This window comes from Aplidium turbinatum, chromosome 8, assembly GCF_918807975.1.
Source record: "Aplidium turbinatum chromosome 8, kaAplTurb1.1, whole genome shotgun sequence".
Taxonomy (NCBI): Eukaryota; Metazoa; Chordata; class Ascidiacea; order Aplousobranchia; family Polyclinidae; genus Aplidium; species Aplidium turbinatum.
Window position 1 is genome coordinate 20,821,599 of NC_137479.1, and position 27,134 is coordinate 20,848,732.

Below are 27,134 nucleotides of genomic sequence, written 5' to 3' on the forward strand. Positions count from 1 at the left end.
GGCCTGATGCTAATAGCGCAATGCAAGTTATCATAACAAGATTTATTAAACTACTATCGGCGCCAATTGTCATTTTACGATAAACACAGATTATTTACGATAAACAAAAGCCCTTCTATTGTCAGACGTAATAAAAGCCTTCGTATCCCCTTCTTTAGATATCCCTGAGGTCCCTAAGCAGATACTGTTGTTATTTAAAAATTTTAAGCATAGCTTTTACAACTTTATTCGTTTATAAATTTTAGGTTATTTGTTTGAAGTAGTCTATGGAAATAGCTAGGCTACATGAATATAGGCTAGTTAACTTGACTTCATTGCATTGTCATTATTGATTTTTCCAGTCATTGTTTTTGGGATCTTTAGGTTTGGAATTTGTTCTGGCTCTGATATCATGTGCGGAATATTTTGCTTACTTTCATGTGCTGTAAGTTTAGGTGTAGGCTAAACTAACTTAAAATTAAGTATTGTTTAAGTACATATATAAATCGACTAAACTAATCATATTTTAATTTAACATCTTACATTGTTTAGTTCATGTGAAATCATTCAAAGACATTAGCATTTACTTATTTATTTACTTATTAAGAAGTTTTTACTTATTTATTTACTTTAAATATACACACATGCTACAGTTGCTACACATCTACATGGATTAGGCTACATTACACATACCGTACACATTACACAAGCACTGGAGTGCAGGCTTAACAGGAATAGTGTGGGAGCACGTCACTGAAAATCAATGCATTACTAACGAGTAAATTTCAAACTTCTTTTTACAAGGATTCATTCATGAGCTAGTGCTAAGTGTTTGGATCCACTTTTGTTTTAAAAGTTTAACAATTCGTTTTAAAAGTTTAGTTTTATGTGGTTATTGATTTTGTTTGTTGCTAATAATATTACAAGTTGTAGGGCTGTGACTTCATTGTAGGTGTAGGCATATTGGTTTTCTATTTTTTGTATGTTATTATATACTGTCAATTCCATGTTAATTAGATATAAATGAATTTAAAATGAATGCCTAAAGTTTGCTGAACACTTCAGTTACCGGTACTTATCCAAAGTATTTAGAAAAGTAAGCACAACATTATATTTCAACAATGTACAATGCCAACTTACAAACTAATTTGTGCTTCAGGTCAACATGAATACAATGAACCACCATCATGAAATAGAACCTGTTATTGAAAGAAGAGGGCCAGATCAACATGAAACCACTGAAGTTCGGTGCAATGATTTTCATGTTAAGTTGTCTGCTTGGGTTTTACACATGCGGGGACTTGAACTCACATCACAACCAACTGCATCTACTTCTGGAAATGTATTGCTTTTTAATGGTGAAGTGTTCAGTGGCATGGAGGTGAGATGATTATCATGATGTGTTTCAATCTCTCTTGATTTGTTTAGCATTTTAATGCTTATAGCTTAAGTATAATATAAAATGATCTGCTGGTTCTTTATTCACCATAAGTTTCATTGTGCTTACAATTTACAATATAATTTTGTTTTTAGGTTTCTGATGATAGAAGTGACACTTCAGTAGTTCTTGACTGGTTGAATTTATGCCAAAGTAATGAAGAAATTAGAAAAGTTTTTGAACGTATTGAAGGTCCATGGTCTATTGTATTTTATCATGCATCATCAAACACCTTATGGTTTGGCAGAGATTACTTTGGAAGAAGAAGTTTGCTGATTTCACTTTCTTCTGATCAGTTGATACTCAGCTCTGTAGCAAAAGCATCAGTGGAAACCTGTGGTCACTGGGATGAATTAATTCCAGGCTTATATTCTGTTGATTTGTCATTAAAACCAAGTGATCAATATAGCTTTGCTGAATCAGTTTTATCATATCCATGGATGTCAATATTCACCAAAGAGCACAAGTCTTCTCATTTTGACGCTAGTGCTACCTCAGAAGAAAAGCTTTGGCTCCGAACACCAATAATTACTCATCAGTTAAAAGATGCAGTTGGTTTTTCTTCAATCACTTCACAAACAAACCTTTCACCTTTGCCTTCCTCAGACCTTTTGCAGCAGCTCGTTCAAGCATGCGATGAAAAAAAATTATGGTCCTCCTGTAAACAGCTAATCAAAAAGCTCAGTAATGCTGTGAAAAGGCGCACTAAAGTACTTGAATGCGGGAATTGCGACTGTAAAGTTGGAGTTTTATTTTCTGGTGGAATAGATTGTTCCATATTAGCTTTGTTAGCACATACGTTCGTACCTTTAAATGAACCCATTGATTTGTTGAACGTAGCCTTTGAGCATAGAAAACAAACTTCTAAATTATGTAATAAGGTCAACAAAGGACGTTTAAAAACGCCAGAAGGAGATTATTTGGTCCCCGACAGAGTTACTGGAAGTAGTTCATACAAAGAATTATGTTCTTTGTGTCCAGGAAGAAAATGGAATTTGGTAGAAATAAACGTACCAACTGACGAACTACGTACGCAAAGAAACGAGCATATTTCACATTTGATTTACCCCAAAGACACTGTACTTGATGATAGTATTGCTTGTGCCTTATGGTTTGCAAGCAGAGGAAAAGGAATTGTTAAAACACAAAATGATGTATACAAGCCGTACACATCTACACCAAGGATTTTGCTTTGTGGTATGGGAGCCGATGAACAACTTGGTGGGTATTCCAGGCACAGAGGAGCTTTTGATGCATCTCAAAACTGGTCTGACGTCGATAAACTTTTACAAATGGAAGTGGAAAGAATATCATCCCGGAATTTGGGAAGAGACGATCGGTATCGTATGCTAGGCTATCTCGTCTTTGTTACTTTTCTTTCGTCTTCCGCCTCGATAGCTCAGTTGGTTAGCACGTGACTATGAACAAAGAAGCTTCAAGATCACGCCGTGCTGTTTCGACTATCGGAGTGTGCGCTGGAGCAACGCACGTTAAGGACTACTCTCCATTCAACGGCATCTAATAAGATGGAATATTTCTAGGCAACAACACTTCAACAATCGGAAAAACTCATTTTGTCAATCTCGGCGACCGGGCCTGTGTCAGTGGTTGAAAGCCTGTAGGCTACAAGTACCGTATGCGAAACTGCCAGGATTAGGCTCTTCAAGAAGCTTTCCCAGTCCGAGCATAAAGATTCAATCGATCAATTAAATCAATCTTAGTTTTACTGTCGCCTCAACGATACCATAAGTTGATCATGTGTTTTCTACATTGCATTGTCAGAACATATTTTCATAGGAAAAAGTTCTCTGGTGTTGAATAGAAAATATTAATTGTATCCTAACATCAGCATAGTTAAAAAAACAGCTTATAGTTTTGTTGAGAAATTTGGCTCGTGGACTAGCGATAGAAAGACTACATATTTGCCAACTCGAAACTGATGAAAGTCTCTTCACAACGTTATTCTTAGTTGTTTCCCATATTTTGGTTTTCCTAGGACAGTTATGTTGAAAATTTACTTATCGACCTACGCATGCCGATTGCCGAGGTTCAATAACCATAGCTTGATCTCACTATCGTTTCGGATTTAGAATGAAGTATTTACCAATTGACCTCAGGCGTACCTTAGCTTCAGTTTTGACTATGTGTCAAAATAAATGCAGATAATTACAAATCAGGTGCCTTGCAAAGTTTGATAATAGTAAAGCACTTTAGCGGAAATTTTGCAACAAGACACTTCGTTTGTCGTAGCCCACGTATTTTTTAAACATAAAACTTAATTGCAAAGCATCGATAAGTGGTTCTTTCGCAAATATTATATGAAACCGTTTTGTTGCTCTTCGTCCCGCATGTTACGTATTCCCTCAACCTACATGACGATTTTGACAAGGGATTCATATGACTTCTAAAGGCTACTCTACAATGATTAATAAGCAAATGTATGTTTGTTTTACAGAATCATATCCGATCATGGAAGAGAAGGTAGATTTCCGTACTTAGATGAAGAAGTAGTTGCCTTTCTTTCTTTGCTACCTACCCATCAAAAAACTGATTATGTCTATTGCAGAGGAGTTGGTGAAAAAATACTGTTACGTGGAACTGCTTACCTGTTAGGTTTGCGAGATGCAGCGGTTTTGCCGAAACGAGCCATTCAATTTGGGTCACGCATTGCCAAGGCTGAACTTCGGGGTGAAAAGGGTGGTGATAAATGTTTAAGATTGACTAATGTTGCCCATACATGATTCATGATTTTTATCTGGTTCACAAACGTTTTACAAATAAAAGTGTTGGTGGTGCTCAGCATAAAGCGTGGCCTGCTCAAAGTCTCAAGACCACAACTAGCACTGTCCTGTTGGCTGTTGTTTTTGTCTAAGCTAGAAGCTGTCTATCAACGTGAAAAATGGCTGTCGAGAAGCCGTGGTACATTTGTCATGGGAACTCCTTTAATTGTGACGGGTTGTTCAAGTGTCAGTTAATGCGACACATCCTACGATGCTTTTGGTCGACCTATGCAAAGGCGTTATAGTATAGGATAATTAAATAGCCCCCGTCACACCAATTAATACTTCAGAAATTTGTCAATAGAACACGATAAACTTTATTAATATACAGCGCTTGTAACTCTCTGGGGCACTGTACGACAACGCTGACAAGATTTACGAGCTCTGCATTTAGTTATCAAGGTGGCATCGTCTATGACACATGACGACTATCACTGTGCATATAGGCTATAATATCTCTTAAATCCCTGACATCAAAGGCCGCATGCATTGCATAGTGTACACTGTACAGTACAGTGAGGTACACAAGAGTAGGCGATGTTATGTTCACGTCGGTTTGTGACAACAAATATAAATCGGAATTAAGTCGAAAGTACTACGTGTCGAGTTTTCGGTGTTCTTTTGTGTATTTGTTCATTGTGAAGTCCATGGCCTTTCTCATATCTTCTATATGTTGATCAATTTGTGATTCTAATTGACACATCCTCTTGTCTTCTTCTGTTGCAAATTCTTCGATGCTCGGATGCTGGATTTGTGCAATAGCTTCATGATTATTATCAAAAAGGCCCCGAAGTTGCTCTTCGAGGAAACCTCCAGATGAAGTGGAGTCACTTACTGCTGCAGGATCGACGCCAATAGAACGTAAAAAGTCGCTTGTGGGAGTTGGAATTTTTTGTATGTTATTTGATTCCAATGTTGTAAACTCATCACTTTCACTGCCCGCTGAACGGACGATGATGCTGCTAGACGGCGTCAATAGGTGTCCTTGGATGCTATCCGACTGTCGCATCTGGTGAAGGTTTCCTTCCAAGGCTGTAATACGTTGCTCATAGGTTTGACTCAACTTTTTGATCAGATTTTCTTTTCGAATGTTTTCTTCATCCATTAGCTTTGTCTCTTTGTTCCTGGCGCTTTCATGTTCGTTGCAAGACATTTTTTGTTTCAATTCAGAAATCTGAAAAGGTGACAAGTTATGATTTTCTGCACGTTTTCATGTTCCAACACTAGTGGCCTGTACAGGCTGATAACCCGTAACAAGGCTGACAAGGATTTAGTAAAATATTAGAATACTCCGCTCCATCGCTTTCTCTACCCAGTAGTATGTCTATGTAATAATAACAATATTTATACAGTAGAACTCGGTTAATCCGGATTCGGTTAATCCGGATCTTCGCCTAATCCGGATGAAATTGGAACTACAAATGATTTGTAATCTTTTTCTTAAGAAACAGCTTCGGATTATCCGGATTATTTAATCCGGATCATCGCCTATTCCGGACAAAAGTTGCGCTTTCTCTATCGCTTTATCCGGATTTTCCAGACAGTTTTGCCATTTTATGCTAAAACGTAACGTGGCTTATTGCGAGAAATTTCTTATCTATTGTTCCGTTAATGTGACGCAATAAATTATTGCGGATTTCTTCTTTTCATGAACAGTAATCCCTCCTAACGCAAAATTCGTGCGCAAATGCCCAAACTCGTACTGTAACTTGAAAAGATGTCGGTGGAATTTTCGGCGGTATGTCGGTGATGTTTTTCCAATAGAAGACTTTGTTTGATTTTTTGTAAGTTTTCCAAAGAAACTCGTCTTCCGTAACTGTTTTCAAAAGTTTTGAGTGACTAGGCTACAGATTATTCCGACACGCATGTCTGAAGATATAACTTTTGCCCACGGCGAACTAGAGAATACGGCCAGATATGCCACATTAAACAGGCCAGTTCTAACAGGCCGACTGCATTCAAATTGCATTTTATGTTACAGTGGCCAAACGCACTGTTGGAACGTAACTATCGCTCAACAAATCACTGGGATGGTCAAAATGTTTGTTTTGGAACCATAACACTTCATATATAATACAATATATTAGATATAATAACTTGAATATAGTTTAAAACAAGATAAAAGTTCAGCAATACTGGATGACAAATGTTCTAGTTCGCCGTGTGTTGATGCAGATACAATTTGAAAATAAAACACCTTGCAAAATAGACTACTATGTGAAAACTTTTTAACACTAAAAATTGTTGCAAGATTTATTTCCCCGACTAATGCGGCAGTTAGTCACTTTGTCCTACAAATCGCAATCACGTGATTGTCTGAGCAAACAATGCAGGAGCGCGCAGGCGCAGTTCTTTTGTTTTCGCAATTCAGTAGCATGTGTCATTGTCAGGGATGCCAGGTTGGAATTTTAAATTCCAAATTTCACAAATTTGGCATTTTTTTATGTTGTTTAGCATGAAAAAATCCTGTTTGGCATTTTTTCAAAATTCTTTTTTCTGAAGAATACGGTACTCTCAGGAATGAAGATAGCTACTGTAGGTTGTGCAATAGCAGCAAGTGCAGGCTGAGCTTTGTGCCTGGTTACTGATGTGCTGGTTACTGGTGTGCATAAGTACAATACAATTTAGTGCAATTATCTTGCAAAATCATTGTAATATACTGTGGCGAATAGTTATCATTGTACGAAAGTGCTTTTGTTGTTGTTTCTTTGTTCGTAGTTTTTCAGCCTTGAAATTATCACAGTATTCACCAGCTTTTGGATTTAAAAAAAAAACGCATAAAACTTCACAACTAAAAAATGGTTCAAGTGATAAACGCATCAAGAATCGTTTAAAAACTATCACTTTTGTCTCAACAGCGAACACGCATTTAAAACATTTTTTTATTGACATGCTACTAAATTGCGAAAAAAAAAGAACTGTGCCTGCGCGCTCCTGCATTGTTTGCTCAGACAATCACGTGATTGCGATTTGTAGGACAAAGTGACTAACTGCCGCATTAGTCGGGGAAATAAATCTTGCAACAATTTTTAGTGTTAAAAAGTTTTCACATAGTAGTGTATTGTGCAAGGTGTTTTATTTTCAAATTGTATCTGCATCAACACACGGCGAACTAGAACATTTGTCATCCAGTATTGCTGAACTTTTATCTTGTTTTAAACTATATTCAAGTTATTATATCTAATATATTGTATTATATACGAAGTGTTATGGTTCCAAAACAAACATTTTGACCATCCCAGTGATTTGTTGAGCGATAGTTACGTTCCAACAGTGCATTTGGCCACTGTAACATAAAATGCAATTTGAATGCAGTCGGCCTGTTAGAACTGGCCTGTTTAATGTGGCATATCTGGCCGTATTCTCTAGTTCGCCGTGCTTTTGCCAGTGTGTTCTTGCGTTAGACGCAGAGTCTACAAATACAATCGTTTTACATGCATAGGCTACTGCATTTCAAAAGAATTCTATCGCTAATATGGTGATCGCGCGTCTCGGAATTGACAGATGACCACACTAATGCGTTCAATTTCGGTGATTTTTACCGATACCCTTCTATCTAGGTAACGTCAGGTTTGATAAAAACCGTCATCGGTTAATCCGGATCTTCGCCTAATCCGGATGGAATCGCCGGTCAAATCGAATCCGGATTAACCGAGTTCTACTGTATAGCGCCACATCCACAGTCAAACTACGCTCCTGGGCGGTGTACAACTACTGTACACAACAATGGTGATAGGCGAGTAAGAAGTGACATTGGACCCGGACATTTTTGATAACAACCATTTTTTGGTTGCAGGAAGCTTGTCTGGTAGTCAGACCGACGATTCAAAAATCAGACTTGGGGAACTGCCCCAAAACCGCATTTTAAATTTTCATAGCGCGCCATCTAGCGGTTGTAAATATTTGCTCTAAGTAAAATGTAACTTCGAAAGCATATACACGTAATTAACACTCACAACAAGATAAGTGTATTAAAACTTTTTTTTATAAAAGGTTGTGATCATGGGTGTCACTGCAGGGAAGGGTCACTTACCCCCCCCCCCCCCTCCCCCAGGATTATGATTTTATATGTAATTTGCTCGCGAGAGTGCAATCTTCAAAAATTGGATTCGCCTTCCACGCGAACACTTTCTCATAAAGTTTTCAACCAACTCTACTTCAGTTTTTTGATTTCTTTAAATAGTTGTTGCTCTGTAGGCGCAACAACTACTTACATCATATGTTAATAGTAATTTTTTTCACAATTTTCTCACCTCACCACTCAAATGTTACTTTAAATTTTAAACTTTTCTTACCTACGTTGCAGCTTACAAGATCAATTTGGCTTCAAAAATTGTGCCCTCCCAACCCCGCTTCTCCCCCACGCCTGCATTTTTTGCCGACGCCGATGTTTGTGACGTATTTGGCCATTTATTACAGTTTAATTATTTTCATACAATTATAATTGCCTAAGTAAAAGTGTAATTCAATGTACAGTAGGCTATATGACACTTCAACAACATTAGCAACTGAAACAAATAGGGATACAACGTTGGCAGATGTAGAATCAACGTATAATAGAAAAATAAACATCAGCGATTTGAGCAATTAATGCTCATCTAGAGACCGTTTAATGTCGTTTATTCAGTACTATTGCTTTGCTTCAACAGAAAAGGCAGCGTATATTTAATATATGCATTCACTTTGATTTACACATCATTCATTGCTTGCAAAAACTTTTACTTGCAAAAACTACCACAGTAACAATTTGAGGTCCCGTTCTAGGAATGCAACTATTTTTTATTAAAGTAAATATACTTCTACACTCACAGCACAGCTCTTGGGTATCTAACACTCTACAAGTGATGAATTTTCACACTGAGCTTCACAAGCACAGTGAATACTGCATTTAAATCCTTTCATGGAGCAACCACAAGATGTGCATAAACGTTTAGCGCTCCAGCATTTGCACCTAATTTCTTTCAGAAAGGTTTTGGGTGCACATTCATTATCTGTCATTATTGGGACCAGACCAGAAGCTGTTTCCTTGTATCCATAAAAAGTAGGATTCAGCACAGTTTTCAAATGACGCCATGTTGACACTTGATGATGCACACGAAGGCTGTGAAAGTAGCATGCTCTACTTGTTGGAGGCATTCTTTCAACTGATATATATTTTGGGGGATACAGCGTAATGGTAGCACAATAAATTCAAAGTATTTATGGAAAACACTTGCTTGTACAGAATTTGGAAGAATTCTTCTCCGATTCTGGAAATGTCTTTTCTTTTTAAATTTCCTTGTTTCCGAAGGCCGCACATTTACGTTGCACTTTGTCCAGACCTTTCAAGATTTTAAAAACTTCTACTTTTCCCATTACGTAAAAGCAGGATGTTGTATCGCATCCAGTGAACGCGTGGCAAAAATAGCAACGATCGGCACATATTTTCTCCAAGAGCAAGCTGAGCTCGACGAATGAAAATTTCCGCGTTAGACGTTTTCATATAAATGCTGTTTCCGCATGATGCGTGATAAAGCAAAAGTATGAGTATATCGTCAGCCATCACAGTTAGCCTATTATACTTGACCATAGGTTTCATGTTCTTCCAGAACGACAGCAACATCAGCGTCTCTTTCTCCTTCGCCTTGTCCACAGTAATGCCATTACTACTAAGATTATCCTAGACTAGAGTAAATTTATACATTTTTGCTTGTTACGTTTATTTGATAAAAAAGCTGGTTTATTTCCCGGGATGGGTGTGTCTAAGCGAATTGCTACCACGGGACAAGATGTGGTCAGTTTTATTCGTTTTTGCTCTGCTCCTTTGATTGTTTCAGTATCACAATAATTGTCAAAAACAACGCTGATATTGGTATTTTTCCCACGTAGAAGATATTGAATGAACATTTCAAGCAAATTTTTCATATTCCCAACTTTTGGCCAGGGAAGTCGGTGAATGAAAGCACAGCCATCAAATACTAGATAATCGAAAAATTAGTGCACAGAATATCCTCATTTTGCAGAACTATGTATTTGAACAATGCAGATGTCTGAGATTTCAACATACTTCCGTCATCTGAGAAAAGTGATGGTGGAACATTGGCAAGTTCATACGAAAATTTGTCCGGTTCTAGTGACCCCTGCAAACAGGCTATAGACAGTAATCTGTGAAAGATTTTGCTGGATGACATGTGTATCTCTTCATCTCCACATTTTAAGGCTTTTCGCATCACGGCAAAGGTAGCCTACTTGCTTGGTCAGATCTTTTTAGCGAAATCTCTTTCAGTTTTCTTTCCACATATTTTGCGAATAATACCGTTACCAATAATTAAGGGGTTATCCACATTTACACGAGTATCAGCAATAACGCCCTGTTGAAACGTTGTAGCCTACAAATCTTCATCATTTTTGCCAAAGCTTTCGATGCAAACACAGTTTTCCATAAATCACCTAAACCACTTCTTTCTATCAGTTTGCTCCGAGAAAGGACATCAGTTGATGAAAACCACCAAGTCGTAAGTGAACATTTTTGAAAATACCAAAATTGTCCTGTTTAATTTTGAATGTTCTGAAGTAGAGGGGTTGGTCAAACGTTAGCGGTGCACAACGTATGGTCATTTTTCTCGCTTGGTCTTGAACGAATATCATTATACGGTACTGCAAACAGCTTCATCTGTTGCAGGATTAAGCAGCATCATAGGATTAAATGATACTGACGAAACCTGAAACTCACCTTTAACTACACTAGCCATGAACCCTTGCCATTGTACTGGCTTGGAATCGAATATGTTTGAACACAGCCATAGAGTGTCAAGCAATTCGTGGTGCGTAAATAACAAGGGAGAGGCATTCAGCTTCTTGATTCGTACGTCTTTCCAAGTATCTGTCTTTGCAGCCGTATACGACTTGACTAAATTGCCTGATTTCAGTAAATCAGTTGCACTGACGTGTCGTTTTTCAATAATTAGTGGTCGAGTTGCCATTCTTGGTGTTTTCAGAAAGAGCCGGGATGATTTGTAGAGTCCATTACTTCATCCATATTATCACCATTCGCTTGGCTTACAGTAGGTGATCGCTTAAACGCTATTATTTGACCATAACTTGCACAAAGATCAAGAGATGATAGTACATCCATGAGAATACTCGATCTTGTGACCTGACGTATAAAAATGCCAATTGACAATAAAAGTCTGGCGACATTGCATCGACGTAAGAATGGCTACCTATGTAACAACCTATTTCTTCAGACAAGTATCTTTGTGCAGCTTTGGCGATGATGCAATGGATTTAATGACTTGGCTGGTATGATGTTATAGTTGTTATCCAACTCCTTAATTATGCTTTTTCTGAAATCTTTTGTTTGTGAAAGTTCAAGGTATAAATCATTACATGTGCCCGTAATTTTCATATTTGTCAGATACGTTGTAACAGACAAATTACATTTTCCAAAATCAATATTACCGTGATATTAGTTAATTAACATTTTTCAGAATTTTACAACCACTACACTGTGGGATGGCACAACGGGTAAGGTGTTGGTTTTCCAACAATGCAAACCTGGATCGACTCCCGGCTTCAGCTGGTTGTTGAAAACACCGCTCACCCCCTACCTAGGGTGTAATAAATTGGGTGGGCATAGCTTAATTGCTGCAGGAAAGGCGGCCGAGAGAAAGGAACTGGCCACCCTACTCTCCTTAGTGCCAGAGGCTTAGTACAATGAGGACCTTATCTTCTCATAACCAACACTTGAATCAAGTATGGACCACCTTTTTACAGTATCATTGGAGCCTAATTTCTATTACATGAGGCACTCAGCAAACAAAATATGTTATTTTGCGTCGATTCAATGTCGCCAGACGTTGAATCAACGTAAAATAGAAAATTTTGCTGAAGGGTAATTCTAGACACTATGTTAATCATCTTTGTTTTACTTGAAATTCGGGATTTAGCACGACAGAAAATATATATGTTTTTCTTGCGCTAGATGGCGCGCCGATCAATAATTGCCACCCTCAAAAAGGCCTTTCCCCATGTCCGAATTTTGCCGAATTTTAGATTTGGGGTCTCAAACAGGTAACCCATCTTTTTATGAAGAAAAATAGTTGTTATCAAAAATGTCCGGGTCCGGCTATTTTTATGTCAATTATTCTTACTCGCCTATACGGTACTTTCAGGCATAATGTTCATTGAAATAGAACGTTTTCAAGCGAGGTTTGAATTCCTTTAAATTTTCAGCTTCTTTTACACAAATAGGCAAACAATAGGTAATATCATACCATAGATTATCAGGTAATATCATACAAATAATAGGTATGATCATACCTCTCAGGCCGTCACAATATTATAAGCACTTTTTAACCTTATTGGCTAAATGCTGATTTCAATGAAGTAGTCATTATCTTGAACATAATTTTAAATACAGTAGAATTCGCTTATAACGGCACCTCTGGGGGATTTGCAAAAACTGACGTTATAGACGAACTACCGCAAACTATTCCACAACTGTTTTTTGATCAAAAAAAGAGGTGTATAATCCAATCAGGGTTACTATGTACCACCAAACTGACAAAGGGCACGCAGAAAATACAGTAAACAAAGAAATTGTTTAAAAAAAATAACCTACAGCGAAAGATACAGGAAATTTGCGCAATACAGCTCGTTACATACAGTACGGTAGTAGAAAAGTTCATTGTTTATTAGCAATAAAGGCATTGATCTTGTGCTGTTTCGGTTTTGACACGGATTTGACACAGCTGTAGAGCTGTTTTTTTACACGTGATAGTTTTTCACGCGGGAAAAAAGTTAATTAGTTTATACAGTAGGCTACTGCTCGTACATTGTACAACTGTTGCTTTGGGTTGTTTAAAGGTCAGCTGTAGAGCTGCTTTTTACACGTGATAGTTTTTCACGCGGGAAAAAAGTTAATTCAGTTAAAGTCCATGCTGCGAACGACGTAGCGAAATAAAGGGAAAACATTTTGCAAGCAGCAGCGCTAACTGGATTAAAAGACTGACCGTTCGTGGTGAAGGTGATGGCTTAAAGTGACGTTATAAACGAACAAAAGACGTCTGGGGACCAATAAAGGGTGCTGTTACATGCGAATTGACGCTATAGGCGATGCTGTTGTAGCCGAACTACAATGTATGTAAAAGATAGGAATTCTGCCGGGACCGAGCGAAATGTGACGTAATAGGCGTATTGACGTTATAAACGAAGTCGTTATAGGCGAATTCTACTGTAGCTTAGAAAATTATAAGCAATAACCTATGTAGCTGTCGAGGAGAGTTCAGAGATTGGTAGGCTAACCTACAAGAACCTCCAAACTATGAAAAATATCCGTTAATTTATACAGAAGCGATGGAAAACTTCACATACCGAATTCTGGGACTACAGAAAAGTCTTTGTAGTCCCGGACGCGAAAATTTTTTCCCACGAACTTTTTGTATTAATACCGTGTGAATACAAACTTTTTTCGTTGGCGTGTTTCATCTTGCGCCTTATGTTGTGAGGACAACGGTTCGACGCCCATCGAAGTCAATTTTTTTTTCTTTAAATTAATTTTTGCGGTACACAACAGCTTTTCAAAAAGTAGGGTGAATGCCATAATGGGTTAGGGTGAATTCTTAGGGTTAGGGTTACTTCTTGATCAATTCGGAAAATCTTACTTTCAGAGTGACCACAATCCATTTCTATTCTCAACTTTTTTAAACTTGACTAGACTAAGCGTGTCTCCAGGCTGCGTTTTTTTCAAGTTCAATGTTTAGATTTGGACCATCCTGGAGACACAAGTTTAGATTTGGACCAGTAATGGCTACACTTCCAGAATTATGCAAACGAGACAAAAAGTTCGTGGGAAAAAAATTTCGCGTCCCGGACCGAACTGGAGCAGGATTGCAATTTCTTTGTTCACCTACTGTGTGTTTCGCTTCAAATATTGTTTGTGTTATAACGTAGGCTAGTCCACTGTCAATATACACTAGTGTAGTAGTAATTCAAGTTGGTGAACCTTCGATCTCAAGCTCTGATTTTCCCCTTCCAACCTCTGCACGGCTTGTTCGTAATTTTTCTTTAAACTTTCAAGTTGACATTCTGCTTCAACAAGCGATCTGCAAGCAGAGAGAATCACTCCCAGTAATGTGAATCTTTGCAAAGGAAGTGTCTTTAACTTAATTTAGTGGATTAGCCTCGCTGTGGCTACAGTGCAATACGACGCAATTAAGCAAACACGCAGAGTTGGCAATTTTTAAGAAAGTGCAAATTAGCTCCATAAATCGAACTACAGACTACAGCAGTGGTTCTCAACCGGGGTGCCGCGGCACCCTAGGGTGCCGTTTACGTTTAGCAAGGGTGCCGCGAGCTATTGCATATTACAGTACAATTCTTATTACATCCAAATTAATTGGAACGGAATCTTGTGACGGAATCTTGTGACTTAGCATTGTGACGTGACGTAATCGGTTGCCTTTGTCTTACACGTGCTCAGTTGCCTTTGTCTTACTTACACGTTTGTCCTACATTTCGCAATCGTATTCAGTAACGAGGTGCAGTCGATCGAGATAGTTGGTTCTTTTCAGTGATTGTTGAGTTGTCTTTAATGTTGTGTTTTTCAGAGTTCATGTTACATTTTAAGTTGTTTAAAGCCTTAATAAATGATTAGCTTTATAACAGAGCAACGCAGTGTTTTTCATACAGGATACAATACTTTATTACAGATCACTAATACAGTACAATAGTTTACTTTTTGCATTATTGTAATGGAGAAGTTTATAACGAAAAAAAGAGCAGCTATCGAAAGTGGAAGTACATTAGAAAAAAAAGCAAAGAAAATTCGCCTATATTGCAACAGTTATCTGAACATCGGCTTTACTTGGTGTGGTGATGAAACCCAACCTTCGCCAGATTGTCTTATCTGTCACGCAAAATTGTCAAATGAAGCTATGGTGCCAAGTAAATTGAACAGGCACTTTTCGACAAAGCATGGGCACCTCTCCGACAAACCGCCGAGCTATTTCAAAAGACTCTTGGATGAGCGAAAACAACAAAGTCAGACATTCACCAAAACGTTTGAAGTTTCCACGAAATCGAAACAAGCCAGCTATCTGGTAGCAGAGATAATAGCTAAAAATTGTAAACCTCACACGGAAGCGGAGAGAGTTATTCTCCCTGCTTGCACTGCAATTGTGAAAACAATGTTTGGAACAGAGGCTGAGAAAGAAGTAAAAAAGATTCCTTTGTCAAATGATACCATTCGTAGACGTATTTGTGACATGTCCACGGATATACAAGATACTGTAATTTCTTCTGTGAAGGAAAGCAAAATCTTTACGATGCAAGTTGACGAATCAACTGATATCAGTGGGAAGGCCCAATTGTTGGCATTTATGCGGTTTGTCAATGATGGAAAAATAACTGACCAGTTTTTCTGCTGTAAAGAGCTCAAGGGAAGGACGACTGGTCAAGATATTTTTGATACTTTAAGTAAGTGTTTGGAAGAAAATGGATTAACATGGAAAGAATGTGTAGGAATTTGTACGGATGGAGCCCCATCCATGGTTGGGTCAATCAAAGGATTTGTGTCACTTTCAAAAAGGGTAAATAATGAAATAATAACAACACACTGTTTCCTTCATCGTGAAGTGCTTGTTGGGAAAACATTAGACTCGGATTTAAAGCAAGCTCTAAAACAAGTTGTAGAAATGGTTAATTACATCAAAGTTAGACCACTTAAGTCAAGATTATTTACCAAACTTTGCAAAGAAATGGAAGCAAATTATGAAAATCTTCTGCTACACACAGAGGCAAGATGGCTGTCCCGTGGAAAAGCATTATCACGAGTATATGCGCTGAAGGAAGAAATGTTAGCTTTTTTTAAACTTGAAAAACAAGAACAATTTTGTGATTTGCTTTGCGATGACATCTGGGTCTCCAAATTAGCATATTTGGTAGATATCTTTGACCATTTAAACAAGACAAACTCTAGTATGCAAGGCAAGAGTGAAAATCTCTTATCTTCAACTGACAAAATGAGAGCATTTCAAGAAAAATTAAAAGTGTGGTCAGTACGTGCAAAAGAAGGAACCTTTGGCATGTTCTCTCATTTCTCTGAAACAAATAACCGGGAAATAATCCCATTGATTATTCAGCATCTCAAATCTTTGCAAGCAAAAATAGAGAATTATTTTCCAACACTATGCTCAGAAAACTATACATGGGTCAGAAACCCATTTTTGCAGCAGGACAACCATTTTACTTTGAATCTCAAAGAAGAGGAAGAACTTATTGACATTCGCAATGACGGAAACATAAAGCTATTGTACAATGAGATGTCGCTCGATGAATTTTGGATTAAAATTCAAAATGAATTTCCTTGCATTGGAGAAAAGGCGGTTGTGATTTTACTTCAATTTTCGACTTCGTATCTATGTGAGACTGGATTTTCCGTTTTGACTAACATAAAAACAAAAAAACGAGAAAGGTTACTTGCGGTTGAAGAAGAGATGAGAGTAGCATTATCAAATGTGCGCCCAGACATTGAAAGGATTTGTGCTAAAAATCAAGCGCAAATTTCTCACTGACTTTGTTTAAAATGAACTTCATTAAATCGTTAATAATATGATACCGCAGCTGTTGTTAGTTTTGTTAAAACTCTTTTCTTTGGCTGTAGACTGTTTGCAGGGTGCCGCAAAATCTTTTGGTTATTTGCAGGGTGCCGTAAGCCAAAAAAGGTTGAGAACCACTGGACTACAGTATCACAAAGAATGCGCAAAAGTGGTTGTCATAATTGTGATAAGTTTACAAACAATCATGATAATGCAATCACACATAATCGTTTAAAACTAATGAACGTGTCCAAACTTTAAAGCTCCATGACATCACAACTGCGGAAGGCGCCAAATTTAGATTGTCAAACAACACATAATTTTTTCAAATTTGACATTGAAGAAACAAACGCTCAATAAGTAAAAAATAGCTGCCGTGCACAACACAGCAGTGCTTGGCGTCCCTAGTGCCAATGAACAGACACTTAAACAGGGTGAACTTACCCTTCCATACTCGGTAAATGTGTTGTCACACGAGCTCTTTGATCAGAAGATGACTTTCGCAAAGCAGCAAGGTTTGCTGACGCAGTTTGCAAATGAACTTCCAACTTGATTCGTTCTTTTGACTCCTCCTCCAGTTGTTTCTCCATCTCTGCACAAGTCTTCCCCAGCCGGGCCATGTTGGTTTCACGACCTTGAAGATGGGTGGAGAGATTTGTAACCTCCGCCTGAGTCGAAGGTTGATAGATGAAGTAGGTTATACGAAAGTTGTCTACCATGTCGTGGGTTATCGAGGCGAAATTACTTTTGTAAACCGCGCGATGAAATAGCTTATTTTAGTTTTTCTGGGGTTGGGTAGCCTACTGAACCTGTGAGCGTTGAATGAAAACTTGAGGTTATATACGAAATAATTAAAGTTCTTACAAGGTTTGTAACACAATGCTATCTGAGCAAGCAAAGAAAAAAAATAATTGCCTCCATATCGTTACGTCATAGCCAGAGACACGTAGCTTGATTAAAGCGGGTTCAGCTTGTCAATTGTCACTCGGAGGATAAAGAAAAACAATTTCTGATTCAAATCGGAAGCTTAAATGGTGTGTAAGTTTTGTAACTCACAAAGTAGAACATTAACCTCAAGAATGATTGGAATTCGTACGTTTGCTACGTAGGTAACCTATTTTAAAGGCAGCACCTCATCCAATATTAGGTGGACTGTTCATGAGGTTTTTAAACCAAAAATTATTCAAACAATATCCAGTAGAGTACGTGAAATACAATGTTTATTAAATCACCTTTATGACACATAACTGCGTGGAGTGAGATGCTTCCATATCTTCGAGATTGTTCCGCAGTTGTCTGATTTCATCATTCAAAGCTACGACCTAAAAAAAGGTTAGCTCGTGTAGCTACTGCGTAGATGATGGAACCTATTCTAACAGAAACCCCTTACACTTTAAACCACGGTGCATAAGCAGCACAACATGTTCAAATGATAAATTAAAGGTTAATGTATTTGGAAGCTGTTAGATTATTATCATAGTACATTATTTTCAAGGTTTTCGTCATCTCTTATATGATGACAAATATGCAGTCGTGGTCGTTAAAAAGGGTTACAGACGGGTTATAAGAATGATAACGAATAAGAATTAATTAAGTTAATAAGAATATTAAGAATGATAACCAAGTTTTGTGTAAAGGTTTCTATGTCGATTTTGTGCCAATATATCAAATGAACTGTCCCTGTCAAGTCAAAATTACCTCATCACAATCGCTTCTATTGACACATTCATGTAACTGCCGTGCTTCGTCCTTTGAAGTTTGAAGCTGAGTCGTGAGGGACTTGACCTTGTCACGAAGTTGATCCTCAGCTTTCACCATGCTCTCCACGGTTGACTCTAGCAACACAATCTTCTGCTTCAGATCCTCATCCTTGCTCTTCAACGGTGATCTTGTCTGCATCAAGTAGATCGGTATAACATTGAGACATAATATCTATCACCATCGAGAAATATCAACTACCGTTGTCATTGGTATCTACACATGTAACGTCCCGAAAGAGTAATGGGAGTAGTCGCATTTTATTTGATTGCATCAAACTTTCGTTTAATCCCACATTTCACCTTGTTCATTCGTGGCGTGCAAGAACGACCTAACATTCCATAACAAATATGCTATATGTTTCGATTTCATGATTTTTCACTTGTAACCATACAAAGTAAACTACTTATTGCACAACTTCTTCAATATTATTGCTTAATCATTTCTCCAAACAAAACATTTTATTTTGAAACCTCAAAAAACAGTCTCACCATGTATGAAACGTCCTCTACGAAAATCGGAGTGTCTAAGGAGCTACTTCTGTTCAGCCCCTATCCCTATGGAGATGTTTCAACGTGGTGCAAAGGTGAACCCAGGATAAAAGCTTGGCATGTTCCTAGTACCTCCTGGGGCTAATAAGCAGAAGATAAGCCTTTTACACACGTAAAAGTCTGTAATGGCAATCTTTCTTTGGTGGAAGAGGGCGGTGCCTGACGTGCAGGCACCCTGTAAGGCGGACCTCAATAAACATAGCACCCGACACTCGACAGCCCGTTACAACCGGTTCCATTAAAACTGCATGTTTCGACCTTGTTGGACCACAATAGACATGCAGCGTTGCAGCTGGCCAAGAGTGAGTGCGTAGACATGACCACCCCAAAGAACCATAGGCCTACAAGTGACTAGCCTTTGCTTTAAACTTGGACCTGGACCAAGCCATGTCCATGGCGATAATATCACGGGTAAAGGGGGCAGGCTTGTACAGTTGAAAGCTTCCAGCCCGGTTTCACACATCGGCGGCGGACCTATGATCGTCTCCCAATGAACTGCAGGGACATTGAATTCAGGTAACAAGATCCGTGTCTGGGCTGGCCTATCTAGGTTTCTTAATGCCCACCCATATAGGAAAGCCCCTAGAAAAGGTAGGAGAAACAACGACGACGACAATTTATAACCAGTTACATGCAAAATACAATACTACAAGCAAAAAGTGAATCATGACATGCAAGCGATGTTTTGCTTGTACCATCGGTTGGACAAAAGCAGGTTTGATATGATCTTGGGGTAGCGCTTTTGAGATCACTTAAGACTAACAAGATCACGTATACTGGCGTAGATGACACAGGGATATCTAAAGATATATTCTTTAGATATCCCTGAGATGACAAAATCTTTTTTGTCCATCGCCATGCACATTGCACAAAAAGTATTCTACGAGTGAATGCATTTGCATTACTAACATATCACCTGCATAGCTTCAATTATTTTCTCTTTGGTGTGAATCGCAACTTGAAGGTGTTCAATTGTGTTTGTCAATTCAGCTATTTCGTGCTCAGAATCGTTTAATGCTGACTGCCGATCGGCTAGGGCAGTTTGAAGAGTCTCAATTTCTTCAGAAACTACTTTAAGCTGAAGGTTGAAAAGTAGAAATGTGTTATACTTTAACATACACAACTTACTTGTCAGAAAAACCTACATTCATTTTTGTAATGATGGAAGACAGTGGTAGCCTATATTATTGCACATGTAACCAGCTGACATAAAAATAATGGTTTGATACTTAGAGCTTCTCTCGACAGGTAAAATCAAATTCGGAAATTTTACATGTATAAAAACACTTCTACCGCGAATCTTCCACTCTGGGAGACATATATTTGGTATGCAGATGATGTTTGTTACTGGTTCCATATGAACAAGTCATGGAGTAGCCTACTTCTGACAACCATCAAACATTAGTCGTGTTTTGCAACCATCACAAACAACTCTTATAAAAAACGTATACCAGAAATGGCATTTTTATCATTTAAACTCACTTCTAACATCGGAATATGATTACAGTAGAATCTGCTTAATAAATCCACCTTGGTCCGAAACGATTGTGGTATGTGGATTTAATATGCGATGGATACCATAATTTTAAAATGCTTAAATAAAAAATTTCGCCTCAGAGCAAATTGGATTTAATACGCGGAAGGATTTATTAAACGGATTTTACCGTATTATGATTAACTTTTTTACTTTGCAGTTTGCCTTGTCCGCTTCCTCTTGAAAACGATACTTTTCTCGTGCCGCAGCACGACGGGCATTGTTTAGCTCTCGAGTTTTAGACTGAAGTTCGGTTATGTGATCTGCTTGTTTCTGAAGCAACTCTTTGTCGCTGGCAAGTGCTCTTTCAAGCTTTTGTAACAAAGATTGTCCCGTTCCCTCCAAGTATTTGATTTTTCGACTGCTTTCCTCGAGACGAATTTGAGCAACTTGCCAGGTTTGTTTCTTTTTCTCTAAAATTTTAATTTGCTGTTGCAAAGTACGATTCCTGTAGATATGGTATATCGTTATAGCAGAATAGAACTGAGACAAAAAACATTCAATTTCAAGTTTCAACGCAGCACAAGTAATACCCGAAGCAAAATATAACAAAGTCGTTTCAAAATGTAATTGGTTGTGCAATATGAACCAGAAAAATGAGCGAAAACCTTTATAAATATACTGTAGGGGAAAGTGGTGTAACGTGGACCAGTCCCCTAACTCAAAAAATAAAAATCGTTTTGTCAGTATTTTTGAACAGCTTGAAAGAAAAAATAATAATAGCCCGGATGTGAAAAACTCAGCTCATTAGGTTAAGAAATGTGGACGGGAGATTGGAATTTGTGGTTTTGGGTATGCTGATGTTATTTTGGGGAGTTGGTTGCTAAGCGCTGAGACGTTATTGGCATGACGTTTGAGTCTGATATGATGTTGGTATTATCTTTAACCTATAAGGAGATGTTGTGCTCAATTACAAGACTTGTAACCAAGTGTGGAAGTCATAGTTGGTAATTTTTAACAGTGCATGACAGTGTGTAATTTGGACCAGTCATCTCACCTATGCAGCATCGCGTCAGTTCAAAATTCCCAAAGCTGTAGTGTTAAAACATGTCCATAACAGGCTACCAATAAATATGCTACACAAGTGTCATAACCATTGGTCGACAACTTGATCTTCCCGAAAATATTGAAGATCAACTGGTCAAACATGTTTTGGAAATGGAGTGAAGATTTTATGGTTTAGGGGCCATAGATTTAAGAAAGCTTGCATATGACATTGCGTCTGCCAATAATATCAATACCCGCTTCAACAGTGAAAAGGGTCTGGCTGAAAAAGATTGGCTTAAGGGATTCTCCAACCGTCATCCAGAAATTTCATTTCGAAGACCTCAAGCAACTTCAATTGAAATTACATACTCCAATGGTCCAAAATACACACCCCAATGGTCCAAAATACACACCATATGTGTAATTTGGACCATATTTGAACATTTTTTATTGCTTAATTATTCTGTATTTTTTTATTGTATGTGATTTGTATTTTCTACACTGGTTACCTAGACTGTATCTGGGTGAAAAATAATACACATTGACCGGAAGTTGGCTGAGTTGTGCTTATTTTTCTTTAAGGGGTTCAAAATACACACCTTTCCCCTACAATTGTACATGCTAGTATCATAGACGTCAATCTTCTTTAATCAAAACTTTTTGAATTTTTAAAAAGAAAAACTTACAAAAAGCATTGCAATATCTGTAAGTTGTTTGTAAATTTCAAAAAAAAAAAAAAAGCTTTTGTAATAGATTTAAGATGCTTACCTCTCCTCCAGCTCTCTTCGATGAGCATCATTTTGTAAAGTCTGTGTTTGCTTTTCTTTCAATTCTGCGTTTAGCTGTTGAATTTCAATTAGCATTTCTTTTTCTTTGTCCTCAGAGGCTTGATTGATTTTTGCATGATGCAGGTGCATATTTTTATGAGCTTCCTATAGTAAGTGTCTCAATGATTCGAATTGATAAAACACATCAGCGTGATTCTACCAGGAATATAAAAAGGGATACAGAGACTCACAACTATTGCCTTATTCCAACGACACTAGAAGGGCGGTAGTTGGTACGTCGTTAAACATGCGGTTCTTGTTTAAATTGCAGCAAATTTTGTAGTGCAGCTGGTACAGTCAGTTACAGAATACAGTTAGCCAGGCCTCGAAATATCCGGCGGTCATAACCTCCAGAATGACATCGAATGTCGGCCGAAGCCGACTCCTTGGTCGGTCATAAATGACCGCCGCAAAATTATTGACAAAAATAGAGCTAATGCAGCAAAAATATATTTTAAATTTGAATTGTTAGCCTACCATTGTTTGTTTAACGCGAACAAATACGGAGCTGAAACAATAATAGTACAGGCAATTGCTTTAAAGATCACATTAGAGTGGCGTGGTTATACTGGTTAACGACCCGATGGCAAAAGTAGCCATTTTTATATCATTTCAACGCCTTGCAATGTTGCCTTGAAATAAAGTTGTCTGAACTTTTCGGCAGGATATGTACTCTAATTTTAACAATGAGGATTATTGCGTTACACTGATCGTTTGTTAAAAAGAAATGTCACAGAGAAGCAAGTCTCAGCTGGGTTCCGCACGTGCTTAGGCGAATGTGGCGACCTTATTCACGCTGATACTGATAGAAATAGAATTTCCGCACAGAAGGGAGGGTGTTAGACACATTTGTCTCACACCAATAGACAGAAATAGTATTTCATGTGAAGCTGCTGTATTTTACGAATAAGGTTCAGATAAATTGAGTATAGCAATTTGGATTGTTGTTTTCAATTGTGTTTATTGCGTCATTACACGACTGTCATTAACGCACTGATTCATTTGCAAGCAATCTGCTCCAGTATACTTCAGGGTCGGTTAATTAAGCCATCAACCATTGCAGAGTTATTCTGTTGTAGAAAATCTTTTTCTACAAACACGACTACACAATACAGTAGTGTGATTTTGTGCAAAATCTACATGCAAAAAATATGTCCGGTTGAGATATTAAATGTCCGCTGAAAGGGCCAGTCCGGTAGGACATGTGCTTGACCGCCGGAAAAAAGTACAAATTTCGAGTCCGCTGAAAGGGCCAGTCCGGTAGGAAAAGTGCTTGACCGCCGGAAAAAAGTACAAATTTCGAGGCCTGCAGTTAGCACATGCTATGTAAAGCATATTTAAAGAATATATACTTGTTTAGAAACAGAGTTAAAAAGGTAACCAGTAAGCTGTTTTTCTTAAAGGCTTTGCAGTTGGCTAAGTGTAAAGCAAGTATACGGGTAGTTGAATAAAGAAATAACTATGAGCAATGAGCATTCAGTGAATACCCAGGCAAGTGTTAATAGCATAATGCAGGTAGCCATAACAAGGTTTATTAAGTTTCTAAGTAACAAGGTTTATTATGTACAGAGATGTAAAAGTAAGTAAGGTTACCGGTATATATCTAAGCACTGTTAATCCACGACTGTCACATCTCTGTGCTCAGCATTGAACTCTCTTCGCAATATTGTTCATAACATATGTTAATCATACAAAGATTTGCTATGATATATATATATAACATTTATAACTATTGTAGGACTAGGTCGTAATACCTTTAAATTTTTTATTTGGCATTGAAGTTGATCAAGTTGAGATTTGTAATCTTTAGAAACACAATTTTGTTCACTTTCATAATTTTCGATTTGTTTCTTCAAAAATCCAATTTCTTCATGCTTTTGTTTAAGCAATGCTCTGTGAGCAAAAAAGTTATTGTATACTGTTAATTGCAATATAAATATACTACCGATACTATGATTTCAAGTACCGATAGTGGTTCTGACAGAGCAGAGCTTGTGGTACATCAAAGTTTATTTTCTCTTTTATTTAATCTTCCATTATTTAAACGGTTCAGAAAAAATATGATATGTCAGAGTTATTAAGTCAAATTTCCCAGCTACAGTAAATCGGTTTTACGTTACGATCACTATTACAATGTTATTGCAGACAAACGCTGTCCATAGTACACTCACGACGTCAACAAAGCAAGCAAATCAGGAAGTATAATAAGTTAGTGATCAAAATAAAGAGCTTGATGAAAATGTTTGTTAAGGAAAACATGTTCCTTCTGTATAAGACAGTGATTCCCATACTTTTTTTTAATAGCACTACCCTGAACAACGAACAGAGGATCAAAAGTCCCTTCTTCAAAACCCTGTAGAAAATCCACGACAGTTTCGAACAGCAAATAAAATCATGCAAGGCAATTTCCCTTGAAAAGCCATCGTACTTCCGTGTGGAGTAGTAAGAGCTCAAAAGCTTCATCATTTTCATTGCACAATCGTTTTCAGAGTAAGTGTCTGTTCAGAGCGTGCGCTTTCATTTTATTCATTGCTCTGATGATAGTGTTTAAAGACAGGCTAACCCAAACGCTCATAACTTTGGCCACCAAATGCTAAAGATGAATTATACAGGGAATTGTGAGTATGTGGAAATTAGTTGCTTTTAGGAATGCGGTGAAAATCTACACAATAATCTTTTAGAAATCTGGTGTATTTTTAAATGATTTGGTATTAAACAGAAAATCTTGGCAGCAGATAAAAATTTAGTATCATATAATTCTACTGTTCATGACAGGGCATGTTGTTGGTGTGTGTGTAACTTCCCAATTTGCTCTCAGCGCCTCCCAATCACCCAGTATATAGCTTGCAACCCCCTTTATGGTCACAAATGCTCCCAGGAGGGGCGCTGGCGCCCTCTTTGGAAACATGGTTAATCCAAAATAAATAAGTAAGTGCTATAGTTCCCTTATGGCACTTGATCATGAAGTCATGTGGTCAAACTTTTACCTTAAATGTAAAGACATGCATGCATCATAAACACACTAATTTATCAACAAGGAAAAGTAAAAATGGTAAGGTCATAATGTTAAAAATATACATTCATAACTGCTTTCTGTAAAAACCAGTGTTGTTAATTTTTAACCAAAATTAGTTGTTTAGCAGTGAAAAATTATACATTTACTGGTATTCAAACTGAACTATATATATAACTACACTACAACAAGTATTGACTGCGATTGAAAGAGAACTAGAGTAAACACTTGTGTGGTGAAAATCAGAAGCAATTTTGTTTGGCAAATATGGCCAGTGGCCACATCCCCATTGCACAAACATCAGTTCTAAACAATGATCAAAGTTAACCACAAAGAACAAGGCGAGCTCAAGCGACAAGGGGACAATCAAAACAAAGGCATAGCCTTCGAAGCAGGATTTTTGATAAACCAAACTCAAACGGCCACGCTTTGAAGTGCGAAACAGTTGGCATGTAAACAGCCCTTGCATACAAATATCAATTTTCTCCACAAAAGTAGGCTAAATCTCTATTATATAGCTTAACATTAAAAATTGAACTAAACAGCTGAAACAATTTATGAGTAAAATAAATGAATATGTATATACTGTATTACTGTCATACAAAGTATATAAAATCATTGGAATTACACTTATTGAGTTAATCAAATTGTAACCTACCGTGAGTGGCTTAATTCTTGTTCTTTAAACGCTAAAGTGTCCTGAATTTCTGTCATTTCAGCTTTCCATTCCAGTTTTTTATTTTTAACCTGCAAATAATAACAGTAAGGACCTATTTTTGTATTGAAAATTTTAAAACTAAACAACAATAGGGCCACAAATCTGTGTTTTCTCAATCCAGTGATAGGATTTCCACAATCAACAAATTTTGGCTAGATTCTTTTAAAACCACAACAAACATGTCATTAAATCGTCAATCTTAAACTTTTTTTTGCTATATTGAGCAATTTTTCAGCAGCACTATTTTGCTTTATGGTCCAATACTTCCAACCACATCATACCATGATATCCATCTGACGCATTAATTCTTGTAATTCTGCTCCACATGACATCAGCAACATTTGTTCTCCATTCTGTTTTTCAAAGCAATCCCAAATAACATGATCCATTTTCACATAAATAGGCTATAGCCTACTGAACTATTAGTAAAATGATCTATCACTATGCAACTGCGGTACAGTTAACGCAATAACAGTAATCAGGAATTAAATGCAGGCTGATTGGCTTTTAGCAAAGATTTCAATATAATTGGAACCAGTGATGTAATCATGTTAAAATTGTGTCTTGCAATAATATACAACAATATTGCAATGCCACTATATATACAGTCCAATGTGATCACAGTGCAACACAGCCAACATCTGAAAGCAGCAAAGGAACATGTCTAGTCCTTAAGCCAGCTACACCCAACTATTTGGCATGGCATGCCAAATAGTGGTCCATGTGCGGTCCTAACTTTATGCCAAATAGTGGTCCAAAATGTGACAATCTCAGTGGTCCAATGTTAATCAATTAATCATGACATGGCCATAATGTTAATCTTGTTATATGTCAAAACACTAAAGCAGTAGGCTCTTAACATTGCTTGAGCAATGTGTTTCAGAACTACTCTCCAGTCTCCATGCAGCGACATCTTGTAGATAAAATAGCTCACATTTCAAACATCTATGGAAACTTCACTCAGCCAATTT

The 27,134-nt window shown here is 37.5% G+C and overlaps 2 protein-coding genes across 2 annotated transcripts; one reads left to right on the top strand and one right to left on the bottom strand.

Annotated features, from left to right (window-relative positions):
* Positions 1-250: 250 nt before the first annotated feature.
* Positions 251-4,217, top strand: LOC145775865 (asparagine synthetase domain-containing protein 1-like). Its single transcript, XM_082587249.1, has 4 exons — positions 251-424; positions 1,139-1,360; positions 1,513-2,756; positions 3,873-4,217. Exons 1-4 carry the CDS (start codon positions 392-394, stop codon positions 4,156-4,158), a joined length of 1,785 nt encoding a protein of 594 aa, XP_082443375.1. The 5' UTR covers positions 251-391; the 3' UTR covers positions 4,159-4,217.
* A 142-nt stretch (positions 4,218-4,359) lies between these two features.
* LOC145775864 (centrosomal protein of 63 kDa-like) lies at positions 4,360-26,841 on the bottom strand. The gene is made up of 11 exons (XM_082587248.1): positions 26,445-26,841; positions 26,104-26,192; positions 24,187-24,325; positions 22,374-22,537; positions 20,772-21,066; positions 20,001-20,162; positions 18,474-18,668; positions 18,008-18,097; positions 17,220-17,443; positions 14,183-14,282; positions 4,360-5,371 (listed from the first exon to the last, which is right to left on the bottom strand). The coding sequence occupies exons 1-11, from the start codon at positions 26,550-26,552 to the stop codon at positions 4,793-4,795; spliced, it is 2,145 nt and encodes a 714-aa protein (XP_082443374.1). The 5' UTR covers positions 26,553-26,841; the 3' UTR covers positions 4,360-4,792.
* Between the last annotated feature and the right edge of the window lie 293 nt (positions 26,842-27,134).